Genomic DNA, 19,008 nt, shown 5'->3' with positions numbered 1-19,008 from the left:
TTCAAGTATTTAAAAAAAAAACAAATATTTACTGCCTCTAGTCTCTGAAATGTATTTTACTGTTTTGTTTAGCCCTCTTGGATATCTGGATTTTTGGACTGTTGGTCAGACTAAACAAGCAGATTGAAGAAGTCCTCCTTGGGCTCTAGGAAACTAATGAGCACTTTTCACAACTTTCTGACATTCTAGGCACCAAACATTTGTCAGTTAATCACAGAAATAATTGGGAAGTGACTGATAGTGTTTCTAGGCTACAACCCTGACTGTCTTTACCAAGACATCAAACATCAAGAAAACTAATTCAGATGCTAATTGTGTAGCCAGACTTGCACTCTATCCACCCCCACAGGAAAATTTACATTTTGAATCCCTCTTGCTAAATGCATGACAAGAAACTCAGTTGCTTGCTCTGTAGCAATTTAGTGATTGATTTCTATTCAGCAGGAAATGATCCTTGGGGAGTTTGTTACAGCTTTGCTTGCCAAATCTGTGAGGTTCATCAAAATGTATGAAGGAGAGTCTGTGATGCTCCTGGGGGCCATCAGCAGCTGTGATTTTGGCCTTTGATGAAAAGGAAAGGGATAAAAATGGAGGCATGGTGTGGTAGATAGGTTGATAATCATGCTGATCAAACTGAGATGAGTTTTTAAGAGGCGTGGTTGGAGAATCATGAAATTAGGCCTGGGAGCCTGTTGAGGAGCATATATACTAGTATAAGGGTTTGGATAATAAAATGGCTTTAGAGCAGTGGCTGCACTGGTTGTTGGGGTGGTCCTAGGAGTAGCAGTTGGAGATTGACTATTTTGTCTTTGTGAGGGATGCAACACAGGGGTCGAGTAGGTCTGAGGGTGCACGTGGTGGCTTGGGGTTGGCCCTCTGGAGGCAGTGGGAGTTTAGGGAATGTCTATACAATACTGAGGTGGCATTAGAAACTGGCTGCTGGGGATCAGCCTTCCCATCATGCTCAGACTGTGGCATCTGAGGTAACTGAGCCAGGAGAGCAGCAGTGTTTTTATCAGAAGTAGACTGTGTTGGTGGTACAGGTCTGAGAAACAAGACTTACTGAGAGAATTGTGGATACTGAGGTATTAATGCGAACACAGGATGCTGAGCTGCAGGCCCTTCTTGGTTTTTGCTGTTAGAATCTGCAGTAGGACCTGAGGGTAACTGTGGTTATTGGGGCCGTGGTGCGACTGTACCTGTTGTAGGAGCAGGGGTGTGTGCCGGAGTGGTGGGCTCAGGAAGCACTAAGTATCATGTAAACACTGGAAAATGGGGGAACTGATCTTACTACCTGACCACTGTCACTGGGAGGCATAGTTGTTGCTGTGGTAGGCTTAATGTCTGGTAATGAAGAGCACATGACTAAGAGCTCAACATCCACTAACAGAAGAGAAAGTAGACACTCCGAATCCTACAATGAAACAAATGGGGTAAATTAAAAGCATGTGTACATTTCAGCTTTTTACCACAAGAGGCGCCACCACCTTGAACTCTATACACAATCAGTGCAGTGAGTGTCAGTCCTCAGGAAAACACTTCACAGCAAGGCAAGACACTGTCATTGGTGACCCCATGAATGTAGTGGTAGCACATAATCACCACGCTATGGTTTGGGAAAAAGGGTGAGAAAAGGTTAAGCTCAGATTGTAAGAGTTTTAGGTGAATTGGAGTTGAAGTTAATTTACTGAGGTACTGGGACCAGTATTAGGACAAATTTATTAAGATTCTTAATTGAAATTCAGTTTTTGTACAGCTTACTGTTGAGAACAAGACATACATGCTTTGGAACTAACTCTTAACCTGGAACTTACCGCTGTCCACGGGAATATGAGGAGCTCAGACCTGTTTGACTGTCAGAGTCGTCAAGTTGTCACTACATCATACTGATGGATCCAGGTGCTTGAGTTTTGCATCCATCAAACTGTGCAACACTGGAAACATAAGGACAAATTCAATTTGCCCTGCCATGGAAAACTGTAACATTAAATTCACTTTCATTCGCTCTCTCTCAAAACTGATATATTGCAACATGCTTAAAAAATACCCAGGAGTTTTTGATCAGCTGTGTTGCTGTAGAGTAATGGTTTGAGGAGCATGGTCCATTGCTCTGCCAGCATGCACACAAGGACCCCCATGCAGGCTATGAGCATGTTCATGACATATTATACTTTTCTGCCCACTGTGGAGGGCCATACACACCAGGTCTCAATGTACCCTGGGGACTATAACGGGTATCATACCCCTTCACGTCACATGTCAAAAATAATCATCTATTATCATATGAGGCTGACATGTTTTTGAGAAATCAGATGAACCCAAGACTTGCAGGTTTTATAATGAAAGAAAACGGCTTTCATAGTTGCCTAACAGGCCTGTTGGTATTAACCAAGCATCGGTAGCTTTTATAGTCCAACAGTCAACGTATTGGATCCTGACACTTCTCTAGCTTTGGGGGACAGCATTGGTTTGTGTGGTCAGGTGAATAGGCACTTTGCTTGATTAATCTGGATTTTCAATCAGTGAAAGAGAAAACAAGTTTTTGATAGCAATGCTGGTTCATATTCTGACCCATTAAATGTAGTTCTAGCATTCACTTTTCATCTGCCTTTAGTTCAGCTAAAAAGGCAGTTAAGATAGTCTTTCTTTTAAAAACACATTTCAAGCAAGTTGATAAAAAACAATTACAGATAATTCATATAAAAGTCACTTTATTTAGAAACAAGAAAAGGAAAACATCAAATCATGTAAAGTTTTGCACATTACCATAGATAACAAATAATAAATGCTCACCTGACTTTTAACCAGTGAGGTTTCTACACTAATCTGATGTAAACAGGAGAGCTGCGATTAAAATTTTCAACATACTGTCTGAAAACTGGTATGTCCTGCATAACATTGACATATAGAAACAAGCATTATAAAAGTCTAATGTTGAAATGCTCATAACATCCACTAGGAATAAAATATTGTCATTTGCACCTTGCTCCTACCATTTCCATGCAGTTAAATGTTTAACACATGAACATGAAAATATATCAAGATCTGATGAAAGTCAAAGCCTTATCTTTTCCAAAGCAGACACATCTTATAAAATCAAGGAGGATCTGTGTGATACTGTAGGGTTGTTCAATTACTTTCAAGATAATATTAGTAATCAGTAATCAATATCAGTTTTTACTTAGATGAGGCCTTGTCTTTCAAGAGCATTACTGTTCACAATATGTGATTATGCCTTTTCATCGAGGTCAGATGATTAAAATAGTACGAGTCGCTCCTCATGTAAGGGACATAAGCTTAGAGGTCTGTGACATCATCATCAGACCAGTCATGCTGATGCATGACCGCTGAGAGCGCTGAATTTAACTCTTCTCCCTGATATACAGTGGTTGGTGACCCAATGCTACCATTATAATCCGCTGTAGCACTGGGTGACTGTATTGGCTCTTTGGCTTGGAAATGGTCAAGAGATGCAGAAATGGACTCAGTATCCAACATCCACCCATAGCCGACATAAGCTGGAGGTAATATTGTTGTGCCACCATCTCCATCACTGGTGTTTGTGACCACGGTGTGAGTCCAAGAGGGAGGTGGAGGTGTGAACAGACCTCCTGCTACAAGCTGTCCGTGATGAAGGGCATTGTCAATGCTGCGCCTGAGGTTAATAGGAGATGGGGGCCGCATGTCGAATTCTATAAGTGAAAGGACACATTCATGTTCCCCAACTTTTTGCCACAGCAGTGCAGCCTGGGAGTCAGAGCTGCTATTGCTAACAGGATCAGGCTTGTATTCGGTTATAATGGTAGATGGCTGATCATCATACTGGCACATTACATTGTTGCTGATAGCTGCTCGAGACAGGTTATATTTTGCCCAGTTATTTGGCATCAGGCCTTCCCATGTTTTCTCTGATTTTCTTAGTGGCCCTTTTCGTACAGTGGCCAAGACCCTACCCCACAAGCTTTTCTCCTCCACCCCTTTAGACAAATCACTTCTGCCCTGTCCATTATCACCCCTTGAATTACCCCTAGAGGGAAGCCAGAAGAGCCAAGATCCAAGGACAAGCAAAGAGAATCCCCAGGCTAACTCAAGGATTCTTGCCCAAAACTGACTGAGCCACCAGCCCCAGCCAAAGCGCCTCCAGTTCCCCAGTAACCCATAAAGCCAGAGGAGACTATACATCTGAAGGCTGCAGCAGAGCACCCCGAGGAAGGCACACACTGCTGCTACCCGCTTTGCTCGCTTCTCAATCATCTGTGAAGGAAACCACTGAGGTACAGAGGACCTGAGGAAGGGTTGTAGGTGAGAAAGAGACTTGGTGATTATTCCCATGCAGAATGGGAGGCCCCAGCAGAGGGAGAGGGTCTGTAGCAACAGAGGGAGAGCAGGGGATAAAATTGAGGAGTGTAGGTCTGCTATAAGTAATGCGGTGCAATGTGATACAGCCAGCCCTCCAACCACCCATGGGCTCTGCAGCTTTAGTGGAAAAAGTAGTAATTTCAACCCTCTGAGTGTGACCAGAGCGAGGGCGACCTGTGCCCACAGAAGAAGCTGGAGAGGAATGTTATGGAACGCAGCCAGAGTAGCACGAGACAGGATTTGACGGGTGCCATAAGGATCAAGTAGAAGGAGGACACCACGTAAAGTACCACCTATAATTAGGAGGCTATTCGCCAGGGTCAGGGAATCACAGAGGGGATGAGGAAGAGTGCATGCACCAGCCATTCCCAAAAGCGCCAGGACTGCCATCAATATGAAAAGGCTGGCAGATCCAAAAACATGTATTTCCCAGGCAAATGCCAGTGTGCGGCTCATGTCATCCCAGAGCAGACTGGTGCCATTTAAGTTTTTAAGAACAACACAAGGTCTAAGACCAAGGAAACAGGGACTTCCAGGTCCTGACGGGTCCTGGTTCGTCACAGCAGTAAACACATAAGTTTGGACAGGGAGTTCAGAGACTTCCCCACCTGAAAGAGAGACAGAGAGATAAAGGAGAAGAATTCAACTGGCAATTTGTAACAGTATAAAACACAGTGTTGTGAAAATATCTTTTGCATCTGTTGTATATTTTAATATATGGCTAAGGGGGGAGGGGTTTTTTTGTTTTTCATCTAATAGTGATAATTAAATGATGTATCAGAAAGTGACTCAGCTTGAGTGTATTTAAAGAAGAAAAAGGAGAATGAGAACAATGACGTTATGTTTGACTTCAATTTACTATCATATGTTCACTCACCATCCAGAGACTCATCATTTACTATGGATGTATGACTCTCTTTGAACTGTTCCTCACTTGTTATGTGGCTGCCTTCCGAGAAAGCTTCCTCTGAGACGATGTGTACACTGGAGTGGGTGTGTCCTGTAATTGAAGTATTAGCTTTGTCAGCTCCTTGGTCATGAGCCTGTAAGTGGTGTAGAATAAGCTCCAGGGTTGTAGTTAAAGTTTTTCCAGACCCAGAATGGTTTTCATTGCTGGCTGGCTCATGTTCCTTTGTCTTATTGATGAGTTTCTGTGATGTTACACTGTCGACATTATGTCCACTGCCTTCCACGGAGTCACTGCTGCTTTCTGAATGGAAGATTACTTCCCCGGCCAAGCTGTCAGTGGCATTGCTGTTCCTGTCCGTGCTTCGGGTTACTCGGACCAAATCGGAGTTGTCCAGTGAATGTGAAGTTTGAATAAGACATCCAAGTGAAAAGAGAGACAGTGTAACGAAGAACAAAGATGAACGCCCCATTTTTTGTCACCAAAATAAAAATTCCAAGACCTGTAGGTCAACAAAAAAGAGGAAAAGTTGACATGTACTTCCACATCTATATGGAAACATTCTGGGCTACACACACATAACTATTCAACTGCAGAACAACCACCCTTATCATGTATCAACATGATATGGACTTTACTATTTAAGACACTAGGACACTATTTTACATAATTGTGAAACAGCTGTTAGTAGAAAGACTTAAGAGGTTAGGTAGACGTAAAGAGTCCCGCAGATTGCCAGATAATTGATCTTGACTTTCAATCCTATAAAGAACAATCATTCGCCTGTGTAATCCAGTGGGGCTGCCCACTATTTTTTCAACAAAAATACAGCACAGCTTAGCAGAGACACAGCACGAGGACTGGCTCATGCTGTGTCTCTGCCAAGCTGTTCGTGCCCTTCGGGGCATAAAGGTCAAGCTGCCATTTCAGTGGTACGCAAATCACAAAACAATAAAAACAAATCATAAATGACTAAAGTGAGTAGGAAATACACTAGAGCCCAAGTGCCATGAATGTTATGTTCATCCTGACAACATTTCTTGCAGGTGACCTGATTTTCCAAATGGAACTTCAGGTGAGTTCAGATCATAATTTAATGTTATTTCTGTTGCTGTTTATTTTAACATTGCTCAAAACATAAACCATAAGGTTAAGAAATGCCCTGTGTCCCGACTTACTGCTGAGAAATTCTACTATTAGATTTTTAAAAAGTGCGATCTTTCCAAAAAAGAAATACAGAAACATTGAAAAAGCTTTACATGCGATGCAATTTGTAGTGGATTTTCCAACTATTACAGCCATTTTACAACATAACCAAAACACATTAGTCCATTGCCAAAACAATCTCTGCTAAACAACCACCCCAACTAACTCCACACACACACACACACACACACACACACACACACACACAAATTAAAATGCTCAGTAAAGTGACTGTGTACCTGTGATTCCTTGTGCGCTGCTTCCTGTTAATGCTTCACAGGTTGCACTCCATCTCTAGTTGCAGTTCAAAGGTGTGTAACATCTGATTTATGATGTGGAGAATAAGGAGCATCACAGTGAGGGTTGATCACATTGGATTTATAGACACGCTCACAGCCATCTAGCCTTCAAGCTGACGTCTTATTCGTATTACTGCGCCGTCTGGTGACTTGGCAGCCTCCCATCACGAAGTCACCTGCAGAGACAAAGAGCATGACCTGAATGCCAGGGGTCCCTTCAGAAATAGAATTGCTTGCATGAATATCTGCCAGGTGATCGTCTTCACGCATGGATATTTAAAAAGGAAAATATTTTTGTAAATAATTTACTTAATAAAAGTCCACATGTCTCACCTAGCTACCTCTCTCTACAACAGTTGTGTGAAGGCAAATCCCTTCTAGAAAGGATTACAGTAAGATTCTTACAGTGGCACAAAGTCACATGAAGTGATAATGTGCAGCCAACTAGACACGAGTACTATAGTATTGTTTCATGCCAGTTTATGGGCTTATTAGTTTGTATGTATGCATTTGAAAAGTCTTATGTTAAACATGACATAGCACATGGACAGTAGATGTTATGCATTCTATATGATGTAAGAAAATGTATACAAGATTGTTAGAAATGGTGTTTTCTCTATCATTGGGATCTACATAATTTTATTAAAGGAAAAATATTAATATACATATATAAATACTACCATTTCCACCAGAGAGCTCTTACAGAGTCTTAGACAGACTGCAGTAAGTGTGGGAATTAACTGTTTCCCATCCAGTGTGTAGAGGACATAGCCTATGCACATGGTTCATCTGTCTTGGTCCACCTTAAGAGGGGTGAGAGGCAGTTTGTTGTGGAGCAAACAGGGGGAGGCCCTCAGTGGCACATGCCTGGCTCTTTAAGGCAGACTGGGGAAGTTAGATTTTGTTAAAGGTACATGCATTCAAATATTTACCAGGCTTTGCCAAAACCATACTGAAAATCATTTTAACTCTATATATTTATCTATCTATCTATCTATCTATCTATCTATCTATCTATCTATCTATCTATCTATCTATCTATCTATCTATTTGATTGCATAATAATTTCTCATCTACTGTTTTCCTTCAGCTTTTCAGTGTAATAATAAATACAGGTAATACAGAAGGATTGTATGTACAGATAATATGGTATGTCTCCAAATGACCCACTATTAGTCTAAGAGATTTGGCTGATTATCTGATTTTGACTCATTTAAACAGACAAATAATGAAATCTGATTAAGCATCATTACAGCTGGTGACAGACTGAGCGTTGACTTATGCCCATCATAGCTGCATATGTGGCGTCTGAATGTAATTTTAGTTTCCATGTGACATTTGCAGAGAGCCACATATTAATGCAGGTCTTGGTCATGCTGTGGGATGGGACGCTTGTTAACAGGACAGCGCGGCAGGCCCGTCGCCTGGCAGAGCAGTCTGAAGAGGAGTCGCGTTTTTCTCGGGGCCTATACTTCCGTCATTTTATATCTCACTGGATAAACACTGTGGACCCGATTCTGCATGTGTGGCGGTGTGGCGCAGGCTGTGGTAATACAACTGGTGATTCTGCTGGATAAATCAATCTGCTTGGGAAACTTGTTTTGTACGGACAGCAGCCTGGATCTCACCCTGAAACAAGCAGACGTCAGAGACCTCGCCTGCTTGCTGCCGTCGCTGCTGCTTAATTTTATCTAATCGAAGCATTGTTTGCGGGATTACACCGCTGCCACATGCACTATGTAGCGAAGTGAATGGCATGCTGCTGGTAGCTGTTAGACGTTTATCGGCTTTTTAGTTTTAAACACCGTGCCTTGGCGGAAAGGAGAGGATTTCGTTTTATTTAAGGTAGCATGACAGGATCCGGAGTCATCGAGCTAGCTAGCTAACGTTAGCACAATGGTTAGCTAGTTAGCTAGCGTCATGTTACTTTAATGAATGGGCTGTTGCTCTAAATGTTTGTTAACGTATCCTATGATATGCAGGCAGATCTTATACATTAGACACCGCATTGGTATCTGTCGGTGTTTTGATACAGTCAGCGAGCCAATTATCCATATGGGTTGTGACAAAACAGTGCCTTGCTAACAGTGTGAAGCTAGCTTGCTAACCACTAGCTATAACGTAGATACTATTATTAGGCAGTCTGCACATACAGTCTGGAAATCATACTGTTGGTGCCTTGATCAGTGGCTTTATAAACACTTAACGAAAAGTCTCAGTAAAAAAGAAAAAAAAGGCTCAGCTGTGAATGTAATGTTTAAATTACTAGACAAAGTTGATTGAAACGCAGCAGACTTTGTATTACAAGTCTAAATGCACTTTGTCCCATTTTGTTATTTCAACGCCCCCTATCTAATTAGTAACTGTTTAAATCGTACTCTTTAGCTCATTATGTCTTGTTCCTGTAAATGTAGATGCAAGATTACACCACCGCCCCCTCTTCATGAGAATTTTCTCTATTAAAGATTTCAATACGCCCCATTGTGAATGTAAACTGTTTGGTACTTGATTATAATCTACAATGTTTAAAGATCTGTTCCCTTCTGTCTAGGTCAAAGTGACGATGAATGAGCAGGAGAGTGGGGTTGTTTCCTTCGATGAATATGTGCGGCAGAAGGCGCGCACTGTGCCTCAACACAGGATGAAGGAGTTCCTGGAGTGTCTTGCCAAGGGCCCAGAGGTGCTGCAGGAGTTCAGCCAGCAGGAAGGGGCAGCCACCACCACAGCCATGGTGTACCAGCAGCAGGGTACCAACTGTGTCTACACAGACAGCACAGAGGTGGCTGGGTCGCTTTTAGAGCTGGCTTGCCCGGTAAAAATCTTTTAACATGGTTATTGTTGAATGATATTATTGCTATTGTTCAGAGTGGTACAATATGTTGCACCTTTTATTTATATATTCTTCTTATTTATTTATTTATTTATTTATATATTTATATATATATATGTGCATGTTTTATGACAGGTACAGGTGACCTCGGCAGATATTTCACCTCATCTGTCTGTGCACCAAGGGTCTGAGCAGCAGCTTCAAGTGCAGGTTAGTTTATACGCCAGTATCTGGTATCTCATACCATGTTTAAACTTCTCAAAACAGATGGGTCTGGAAAGGCCCAGAAAAATGTATTAATATCACTATGAAAATACAATTCTGTAACAAATGTGACTTTTTCTGTGGGGAAGAAATTGTTTCTTGGGCAAAATACCTGTCTGTCTGACCTGGTCAGTATTGATTGTTTTGGTATCAGTGCACGTTATTAACAGATTTATCACATTTTATTACAAGGAATGCCATAATTAATTTGGAGATAAGGTGAATTTATCATCGAAATGAATTTACTTACTTCACAGAAAAGAGTACTTCACAATTTTTGAGTGAACAGAAAGTATGTTATTGCTTGCTGCTGAGCCTGTTTATTTTTCATGCTCCCACACTGTTCCAGGTTCAGATCCAGGAACAGCAGGGCCAGACAGTCGGCCAGGTTCTTCAGGTGGCCTCTCCCTCTCAGCAGGACCTGCAGGGAATCTCCACAGCCCAGCTTGTCCAGCAGGGAGAGCTCACAGAGGAGCAGCAACAGCAGGTACAGTATTAATTTCCATCACCCATATCAAGTGTATCCATGTGATGAATTTCTGCTGGGTTTTTTCACAACGCTGCCTGTATTTTACAGATTCAGGCACAGTTGGTTGCAGCTGTGGCCGGAGGACAACAAATCCACTTACAAGGAGCGCAGCATATTCAGCTGCCAGGGGGTCAGCAAATTCAACTTCAGGCTGGCCAACAGATTCAACTACAGGGCGGCCAACAGATTCAACTACAGGGCGGCCAACAGATTCAACTACAGGGCGGCCAACAGATTCAACTACAGGGCGGCCAACAAATTCAACTACAAGGTGGACAACAAATTCAACTACAAGGTGGCCAGCAGATCCAGATTCAGACCATAGAGGCCATGTCTCCTTCCCAGCAACAGGACTCTCCCAGGGAGGCAGAGAGGAGGTCCGGCACTGTCTCAACTGTTCTCCAACCTGCCAAGAAGCGTAAAGTGGATGTCCCTCTAGCTGTTTCCTATGCGGTTCCACAGGGTCAGCAGGTGGCTACAGTTCTGGCCATCCCTCAAGGGCAGCAGCAAAGCTACGTGTCCCTACGACCAGATCTGCTCACTGTTGACAGCGCTCAACTGTACAGTACAACAGGAACAATCACAGGTCCCACAGGTGAGACCTGGACCATCCCTGTGTACTCCGCTCCTCAACAGCAGGGTGTAACTCACATTGCTATACCACAGGAGACATACAGCACAGTGCAAGTTACCACCACCAACGGTAAGGACAAAATGTCCCCCAGTTCCTCATCAAGGTCTGCAGATGGGCAGTTGGCCTCCACTGGAACACAGGAAGAAATAGTACAGACCCTGTTCCCAGCACAGTTCATGAACGGGAACATTCACATCCCTGTGGCAGTGCAGACTGTAGGAGGGACTTACAACACTACACAGTCGGTACACATATGGGACCCAAGTCAACAGCAGAGCCAAGGAGAAGAGGGACAAGAACAGCAGCTCCATCTGCAGGTTAGAAGAAACCCTTTCCTAACAGCCATACTGTGGACTAACTACACATCTGTATGGCTGGAACTGCTTTGTAGCCTGTTTTTTCATAGCTCAATGCATACAGTGGATGAACAATTAAAAAATGAATCCTTATGCTGTGATGAGAATGAAAATTGTGGCAGCCATGAGTCCTTATAGTCAGGGAATACCAAGAATAATACCTAAAATCTACTAATTCAAAGCTGCTGATACTGTGGGAAACCTTGCAAATACATCTTGGTGTTATTTACTTATTTACTTATTACTGCATGATTTTACTATTATCTGATTATCATGTGAATATTGAGATGTGTTTTATTCTTGCTGACCTTTTTAACACACAGCATTAACTTTGTTTTTATTTTGTTCCTGTGCAGGGTCAACTACAGGCAGAGTCTCATGCTGAACCACCCACTGAGATTCTGGTTCCTGTCTGTCTGAAGCCAGAGGAGGGCTTGGAGGTCTGGCGCCTTTGGGTGAAGCGAAAAAACACAGAGCTAAGCAAGCAGGAAAAGACAAAGCTTGCACCCATAGGACGTAAGTCAACCTGAAATCATTTTGTCATACATTCATTTATGACATTTGTCAGACATCATTATGATTACATGTTCTTACTTAAACCACTGGACGCAATATAATTTCTTTTTTAAATCGCTGATGTGATAACAACTTTTATTCTGCTTGAAACTGAGAAATAAGCAAGTAAACTTTTTAGCACTAACACAAGTTTGTCTGTGCTCTTCTCTCTGTGGCTGCGTCCAGGTCGTCAACCCCTGCGTTTTCAAGAAGACTTGGTGTCCAGTGCGGTGGCTGAGTTAAACTTGGGTCTTTCCCTAATGACACAGGAAGCTCGTGGAACAGAGGAAGAACAATTTGCGCCCGATGTTCTGTATTACGTCTTCTTGTGTATACAAAAGGTTAGTATTGCCCTGTTCGAATATGAAGATCGTGTACCATGCCAGAAAGCTATGTGAAGGTACTTATGTGTGTTTCCATCTGTAGTATCTCTCTGAAAATGGACGCGTGGATGATATTTTCTCTGATCCATATTACACACGTTTCTGTGGGTCTTTACACAACATCCTGGATGGTTGGAAACCAAGTGTCCATCCGTTAGGTAAGAGCAAATCAACATTTCCTTGTGTTTTTGGGTTTTTTTTTCAATTAAAAAGAATTACTTATTTTGTATTTTCATCTTAGGTTACATTATTCCAAGTCATGTGACAGAGGAGATGCTGTGGGAGTGTAAACAGCTTGGTGCACATTCACCAGCCACACTGCTCACAACTCTAATGTACTTCAATACTAAGTGAGTAACCACCGCTCAGCACCAAATGACCTGAATCTACTCTCTTTTAATGACACAGACATGTGTGTAAATTACAGTGTGGTAAAAATATGTCTTTGTCATAGGCATTTCCGCCTGATAACAGCTGAACAGCACATGAAAGTAGCTTTCTCCAAGGTCCTAAGACACACGAGGAAGAACCCCACTAATGCCAAGGACAAAGCAACCAGTATCCGCCTTCTCAAAGGACAAGGTCCACACAGTGCCACGCAGAAAGGTGCTCAATACAGTTAGCGTCAAAATGAAGTCTTGCTATGAAACACAGCCTCTGACAGCAGAAATTGCTGGTGCTGACCTGTTTTGTGACGTCTGTTTCAGGAACTGACGACATGTACGAAGAGCAGATCGAGGATCCAGAGAATCCTCTTCGTTGTCCCATTAAACTTTATGACTTTTACCTCTTCAAGTGGTGAGTGATGCTCGATCGCAATAATTCTGCCCAACTGGATTATTCTTAAGTATGTACACAAAAAGAAACTTGACTCCCCTTTTCCTTTTCCAGTCCTCAAAGCGTTAAAGGACGCAACGACGCATACTACATGACCCCAGAACCCGTCGTTGCACCCAACAGCCCGATGTGGTACTCATCTCAACCCCTCACGATGCAGCAAGTGGAGCACATGCTAGCTCGCATTATCGTGGTCCGAGAGATCCATGAGATCATTGGTGCTGGTCCAGAGAACATGAGTTAAACTGAGAGGACTGACTGGAGTGATGGGAACTAGTTCTCCAGTCACTGATTGTTGACTATGCAGTACCTGTCCCGACTCTATAAACATCACTGACCATCTCAAATAAAATGGATCAACTTCTGAAACAATCATTATTTTCTTCTGAGGAGTGTATCATGAAATCACTCACAAGAATTTCTCTTCTTACATTTTCTGTTTTCAGCAATCACGTCTAGAACCTTTTTAACTGGCAATTTAAACGAGGCTTTAGTCTCACCACCGCTGGATCATGATCAATCTCTTGGGCTGCTGCTCTCTGAGCTGAGCAGAGGTGGTGCAGTCTTCTCAATACATGAAGATCTTTGACCCTTCACTTCGTAACCTTACAGACCGTTAACCACGTCTTGCTTCTCCTCAAAGTCCCACTATGATGCATTACATCTTAATGGACAGTTGCCGGGACCACCGCTCATGACTTTTTTTGGATACTGACTGCATTTTGGATCATATGTATTGATATGTTCAAACCTGAAGAACTTGTGCCTGTTTTTTTTTTTTCTTTTTTCAAAAAGTACATCATAATTTATGCTTGTGGATCTTTGAGTGAGTCGAACCTCCGATATTCGCAAGGTCAAGTGCTATATTATAGTCATGCAGGTGGTTGGAAACATTTTTCTCAGGTCTAAGCTATCGATTCAAACACCCGTCAAGGATTTTTGCCAACTTATTCCTGTATGTATGTATAGTAGGTTATTAAACAGGATATGCAGATGGAATCATCTTTGTTTAGCTAATGCAGTATTAATCCTTGTATCAAGAGTCATGTCAAGCAGTTCAATAATGAAAAGTATTTAGCGCTGTGAGTGTCCTGAAATGCAACTCTGTTGACATTTGAAATAAGGATTAACTGTGGGCCTTTTAAAAATGACTTCTTGCACCAACAGCATCCATAGCCTAGTGGTACCTCCAGGGAAATTACATGTAAATGTGGATTAACTAGATTGACAAAAGGTTTTAATACAGTTCTGCTTAATTTGTTTATTACTAAAAACGAGTTGTATAGTACTGTACAGTCCTTTTCTACACAGTCTCTTCTGTGTTTGATCATTTTACACAACAGCCCTACGAAAAACCCAGCTTGATATAATTTAATTTCCCATTTAATTTAAATGGTTACACTTTCCCCCCCATGACTGAAATCCTTCACACGTGATGCCCAGTACTTGCAGACATCCACTGGATTGCAAAGAATTTAACCAAAAGCAAGGATGTTGTTATTTTTCATCAGTAAGGCTTAAATGCAGTTGTTTCAATGTCTGTGTGAAGTATTTAGGCAGGGGACAGGACACATCAATGTCTGCTTGACTGGCTCCTGACACTGTCAGCTGTCGAGCGTGCAAATGAAGAGGAAGATACCGGATCTTGCTCTGTTCCAGTCCAAGCTTTCCCAACACGCGTTCCGGTAATTTCTGTGGACCAAAATGTACGATTTAGTTAACAGTGACACATCAGGAACCAAGCCCCTTGCAGAAATGTGGGTCCTCCTTTTCCATTTGTACACGTGTAACAATGTGCCCACATGCAGGCAACAAAAATCAATTTCTACACTTCACTTGAGGTGAATTAATTAAAGCATGAGCAAGCTGATTAAAGGTATTGTTTGGCTCCCAATAGGGTAGGTCTGAGGATCAGTGGAGAGACCTAATCAGTGTTTACCGTGTGAGAGGGAGATTAAAGTACAAGATGCTGATTGGCTCAAGCAATTGCAAGTAATGCTCATTCTACAGTGTGAAAGTTTAAATTACAGTAACAAGGCACATATCTGCACCAGGGTACATCCCACTGTTGCCTGCTGATCTGAGGTATAAAGCAGACAACAACAGCAGCTCTCAGTTTTAACTGCCAAAGACATCTACAGCAGAATAACAACACAAGCACCAAGCTGTCAGCAGCTACTACAAGGATGTTGCGTTTGTTGAATCTTGGTTTCAGCTGCACAATGGCTGTAGGATCAATGTGACTTAAACATATACAGCAAATATAACTCAACATTCTCAACAGGGATACACAGAGACCATAAAGATCAACACTGCACCTTTATGCCCAAGCATACCAAAGTATCGAATGGTGGCCATACAGATGTTTTCACTCATGGCACCATGTCCTGATTCTTTTAATACGACAATTCTCTTTGTGATTAGGCAAAAAAAACAAATAAAGAGCCGTTTAAGTATGGATGAACACAAACACAGCGTCTTTAAAAAAAAAAGGACCACCCCCCTATCAAAGTACGGCTTGAACACTAGCTTTGTCTCGGTTCGTCCTTTGACTGACCTTGAGATCAAAAAGTGACTCATGATATACCACTCTTACTTTAGAGGCATTGGCTCGTTGTTAGTATGTCACTAATGTTCAACTGGCAGATACAGTCCCCACCTGCATTTAATGATTCTCTCCGGCATATGCTACTGCTAACTATTCAGTTATTATGTAAGACTGTAACTAAGAAACGCTGTACTCTTTTGGCGGCTGAGCTAGTCAAAGTATTCAGACCACTAACAATCGACTTATGACTATAAAACGAGTGGCATGGTATGGTATTAATATATGCAGATGGAGAATCATGTCTGTCTGTAGATCACAAACGACATGCCGTTAATAAGTGGAAAGTGTGAAATCAGCATCTGCCACTAAAGCAAGAGTGGCATACTGTCAGCCACTCAGTGGTGTTGCTGCCTTCTTTATGTACCACTAATTAATACTAATGGGTTTATTTAAGGGCACCCTGTTCTTTGTAGTACATTGAAAACAGATTTACCTGGGGTGCCAGTTTGCTCGAGTGGGAGTATTTATGGTCACCGAGAATGGGACATGCCAGAGCTAATGCCATGTGAACCCTCATCTGGTGCTTCACTCCTGTGGGCACAAGAAAAAAGAAAGTACAAAAAGTGTCCATTCTTCATAGAGAAAAAAGAGTTTGTCAGTAATTCACTTTGATATGTTTCCCGGTAGCACGGGCCTCTTACCGGTAAAAGGCTGAAGCTCCACAAGGCTGCAACCACTGCTGCTGTCCAGGACTCTGTACTTGGTCACAGCGGGATGAGCTTGCCGATGGGCTCGCACTTTGGTAACACCATCACCTGCATCATTCATTCTGAAAAGAGGACTTAACGCCATCTGTAATTTAAAAAAAGAAGTAGTGAGATTTGACAAATCATGCACCTCAATATGAATAGTTCTACAATAACAAAGTTTATTTTTGTTTTAATCGTTGACTAGTCCAAGCACCTCTAGATAGTTTTCAACTGATAGCATGAAACAGAAAATTTGTGCAACTCACTAAAGCAATAAGTAGATTATCAATTTCAGCATTGATTTTCTGTCATTTGACTTAATGACAGACAATCGTTACAGCATCAAAACCACAGAAGAAGAGACACCTTGTAGTGCGGCCGAGGCCCTGTGACCTCTCTCTCTATGATGGGAATGTCAATCACTCCTTCAGAAGGTACAGGTACACCGACTGTGATGACCCTGTGGAAGAAGAGGGAGCAGGAGAATGACCGACACACACCTGGGTGAGAAATGTGACATGTGAGAGTGAGACCTTGAATCTCTTACTTCTTGAAAAAAAAAAATGTATACATATATATATGTTCTATCCACCATCCTTTATATTACCAATATTTTCTCTGCACTTGGTTATTTCTGTGCAGGTTGAGTATGTGCTCCACCGCCTCTTCACTCCTGGCCAGCAGGAGAACTCCTGTTGCCTCCTTCTCCAGTCCCAGAGACGGGAGCATCTGAGAATCAGACTTGACCTTCATCCCATCCATCATTTTGGAAAGAACAGGAAGCACAGAGGAGATGGATGTGACCCTCGAGTCATCTGAGAAACAGTAACAACATATGCACATGTATCCAGGTCCAGGTTTTTTTTGTAGATTTCCATCAATTGAAAATATCAGTACACACACCTCCAATACTGATAACTGCAATCACTATCACTACCATAATCAATTACCATAATCATAAGAGTTACAGAGCCAAGGGTGGTGTCTTTAAATCTTTAAATTGCTTGTTTAATCCAACCAAATTCCAAGACAATTTACAGTGACACAAACTGAGTAGAGTTAACACAATAAGTTAATTAAATGATTAGTCAATTGCCAGAATGTTATTAGGCAGCAATTTTAATAATCAAAACACATATAGTCATTTGCAGCTTATTAAATATGTGTTTGCTTTTAGTTTTATATCATAGGTGAAGATCTTATACTGTTTTGGACAGTTTGTTTGGACAAAATATTTAAAGATGTAATCTTAGATCCAAGATATTTTTCGGGATTTCTTTTACATTTCAATTAATGGATTAACTTATTAACTTATATGAACATAAATATTCGACAGATTGATTCAACAGTGAAATTAATCCTCAGATACAGGTTGAAGTTACGTCCCTTCAAATTTGAAACACAAACTCTTGAACTGTAAATGAAAGCAGTGTAAATCTATATATATATATTATATATATATATATAAATTAGACAGTCCAGCTGGTTAGTTTACCTCGGACAGGGACACCAAAGGGTTTATTGATGACCACTACATGTTTATCCTGGTACAGCACGCTTCTGTGGAGGTGTTTGGCCAGCACGTTGGGATGAACATTTTGAAGCTGCAGACTGAACCGTTTCAGCTCCATCACCCTCCTCTGTTGGCCGGACACCGGAGGCTCCGCAGCCTCTCGCGTCGTCCTCTCCTGCTGGACTTTGCGGGCCAGGTCGATCGCTGTCCGGCGGGGTTTCTCACTTGCGTCGGTGGCCTGGCTCCGGCTGTGGCACGGCGCTGCCTCCGGGTCCCGGCGGCAGTTTGACCGTGGTTTGACCCGGGAGAAGACGGTGTCCAGGCCGGAGATCCATTCTCTCCTACGGGCTAATATTCTGGAGCTGTTCATTGCGGCACAATGTAGGTAGTTGTGACATTAGCTGAGGGGAAACAAACCCCAGCGGAACCATGCGCTGCTCACCATTAAATTACTTCCGAGTGCCGCCTTTCACAATAAAAGCGTGCAAAGTTTATTTTCCACAAAAATAAAAAAGCAAGAAAATCCAAAAAACACATTATGATAGTTTTAACAGGGACTTTTATTGAACCAACCAACTAACTGCAAATTTCCAGATTGCAAAGATCCATAGTTTATAAGGACATTAAAAAACAATTTCCAATTGTTCTGAAACTCCTAAAAATTGCGTTTTAACAAAAAATATTAAAGACCAAGCGACCACACACAAATTATATCTGACCTTAAACTATCTCCATACTTCTGTTTTTTTGTGTGTGGCTACATCAGTAAATAAATCTAATAGATAAAAGGCAACAAATCTACAAAATAAATTAAAGGTCAAATTCAATGCATGAGGCTATTTTTTCACAGCTTTAGAGTTTATGTAGTATTCACCTGTGTCCAAGTCTATGGTCCAAGTAGGATTTTATGTGGGACATAAAGACATTAAAATTAGTTTTTAAAACGAGATATGGGTTTCATCTGTGTTGTGACAGAAGGAACAAAGTCAGCATTTAACCTATATTTTACAATGACTGAATTAACAGGGTAACTTCTTGC

General features: G+C 41.8%; 3 protein-coding genes and 1 pseudogene across 5 annotated transcripts; 1 reads left to right on the top strand and 3 right to left on the bottom strand.

Moving 5' to 3' along the window:
* Nucleotides 1-437: 437 nt before the first annotated feature.
* Nucleotides 438-2,138, bottom strand: LOC147818694 (uncharacterized; annotated as a pseudogene).
* A 556-nt stretch (nt 2,139-2,694) lies between these two features.
* Nucleotides 2,695-7,141, bottom strand: LOC111660783 (proline-rich transmembrane protein 3). The gene is made up of 3 exons (XM_023414179.2): nt 6,712-7,141; nt 5,237-5,768; nt 2,695-4,967 (listed from the first exon to the last, which is right to left on the bottom strand). Exons 2-3 carry the CDS (start codon nt 5,736-5,738, stop codon nt 3,298-3,300), a joined length of 2,172 nt encoding a protein of 723 aa, XP_023269947.1. The 5' UTR covers nt 5,739-5,768; nt 6,712-7,141; the 3' UTR covers nt 2,695-3,297.
* A 998-nt stretch (nt 7,142-8,139) lies between these two features.
* On the top strand, nt 8,140-15,034 carry qrich1 (glutamine-rich 1). 3 transcript variants are annotated; one of them, XM_023414173.2, is made up of 12 exons: nt 8,140-8,331; nt 9,323-9,583; nt 9,737-9,811; nt 10,215-10,352; nt 10,443-11,345; nt 11,741-11,900; nt 12,126-12,280; nt 12,366-12,480; nt 12,564-12,672; nt 12,777-12,928; nt 13,030-13,120; nt 13,214-15,034. In XM_023414173.2, the coding sequence occupies exons 1-12, from the start codon at nt 8,293-8,295 to the stop codon at nt 13,401-13,403; spliced, it is 2,388 nt and encodes a 795-aa protein (XP_023269941.1). In that variant the 5' UTR covers nt 8,140-8,292; the 3' UTR covers nt 13,404-15,034. The 3 variants fall into 3 exon arrangements, with proteins under 3 accessions (XP_023269941.1, XP_023269942.1, XP_023269943.1); XM_023414174.2 differs by having other exon boundaries at nt 8,141-8,319; XM_023414175.2 differs by having other exon boundaries at nt 8,144-8,616.
* Nucleotides 14,395-18,437, bottom strand: rpusd4 (RNA pseudouridine synthase D4). Its single transcript, XM_023414198.2, has 6 exons — nt 17,952-18,437; nt 17,064-17,271; nt 16,823-16,916; nt 16,409-16,559; nt 16,201-16,298; nt 14,395-14,851 (listed from the first exon to the last, which is right to left on the bottom strand). Exons 1-6 carry the CDS (start codon nt 18,337-18,339, stop codon nt 14,657-14,659), a joined length of 1,134 nt encoding a protein of 377 aa, XP_023269966.1. The 5' UTR covers nt 18,340-18,437; the 3' UTR covers nt 14,395-14,656.
* Nucleotides 18,438-19,008: the final 571 nt, after the last annotated feature.

The sequence above is a fragment of the Seriola lalandi genome, unplaced genomic scaffold (assembly GCF_002814215.2).
Source record: "Seriola lalandi dorsalis isolate HSWRI2012SDOR001 ecotype SW California unplaced genomic scaffold, Sedor1 jcf7180002054522, whole genome shotgun sequence".
Lineage (NCBI taxonomy): Eukaryota > Metazoa > Chordata > Actinopteri > Carangiformes > Carangidae > Seriola > Seriola lalandi.
The sequence above is the reverse complement of the archived record's forward strand: the minus strand, read 5'-3'. Positions and strand labels throughout refer to the sequence as shown.

What these genes read in the sequence shown, in the direction of transcription:
- rpusd4 (XM_023414198.2), bottom strand. Translation starts at nt 18,339, where the DNA reads ATGAACAGCTCCAGAATATTAGCCCGTAGGAGAGAATGGATCTCCGGC. An exon ending in CTTTGGTGTCCCTGTCCGAG is followed by an intron (nt 17,272 to 17,951) that starts GTAAACTAACCA and finishes ACTGTTTCTCAG; the next exon opens with ATGACTCGAGGGTCACATCC. An exon ending in CGAGCAAACTGGCACCCCAG is followed by an intron (nt 14,852 to 16,200) that starts GTAAATCTGTTT and finishes TTTGGTCCACAG; the next exon opens with AAATTACCGGAACGCGTGTT.
- qrich1 (XM_023414173.2), top strand. Translation starts at nt 8,293, where the DNA reads ATGTGTGGCGGTGTGGCGCAGGCTGTGGTAATACAACTG. An exon ending in CTAATGTACTTCAATACTAA is followed by an intron (nt 12,673 to 12,776) that starts GTGAGTAACCAC and finishes TCTTTGTCATAG; the next exon opens with GCATTTCCGCCTGATAACAG. An exon ending in ACACAGTGCCACGCAGAAAG is followed by an intron (nt 12,929 to 13,029) that starts GTGCTCAATACA and finishes CGTCTGTTTCAG; the next exon opens with GAACTGACGACATGTACGAA.
- LOC111660783 (XM_023414179.2), bottom strand. Translation starts at nt 5,738, where the DNA reads ATGGGGCGTTCATCTTTGTTCTTCGTTACACTGTCTCTCTTTTCACTT. An exon ending in AAATGATGAGTCTCTGGATG is followed by an intron (nt 4,968 to 5,236) that starts GTGAGTGAACAT and finishes TCTCTCTTTCAG; the next exon opens with GTGGGGAAGTCTCTGAACTC.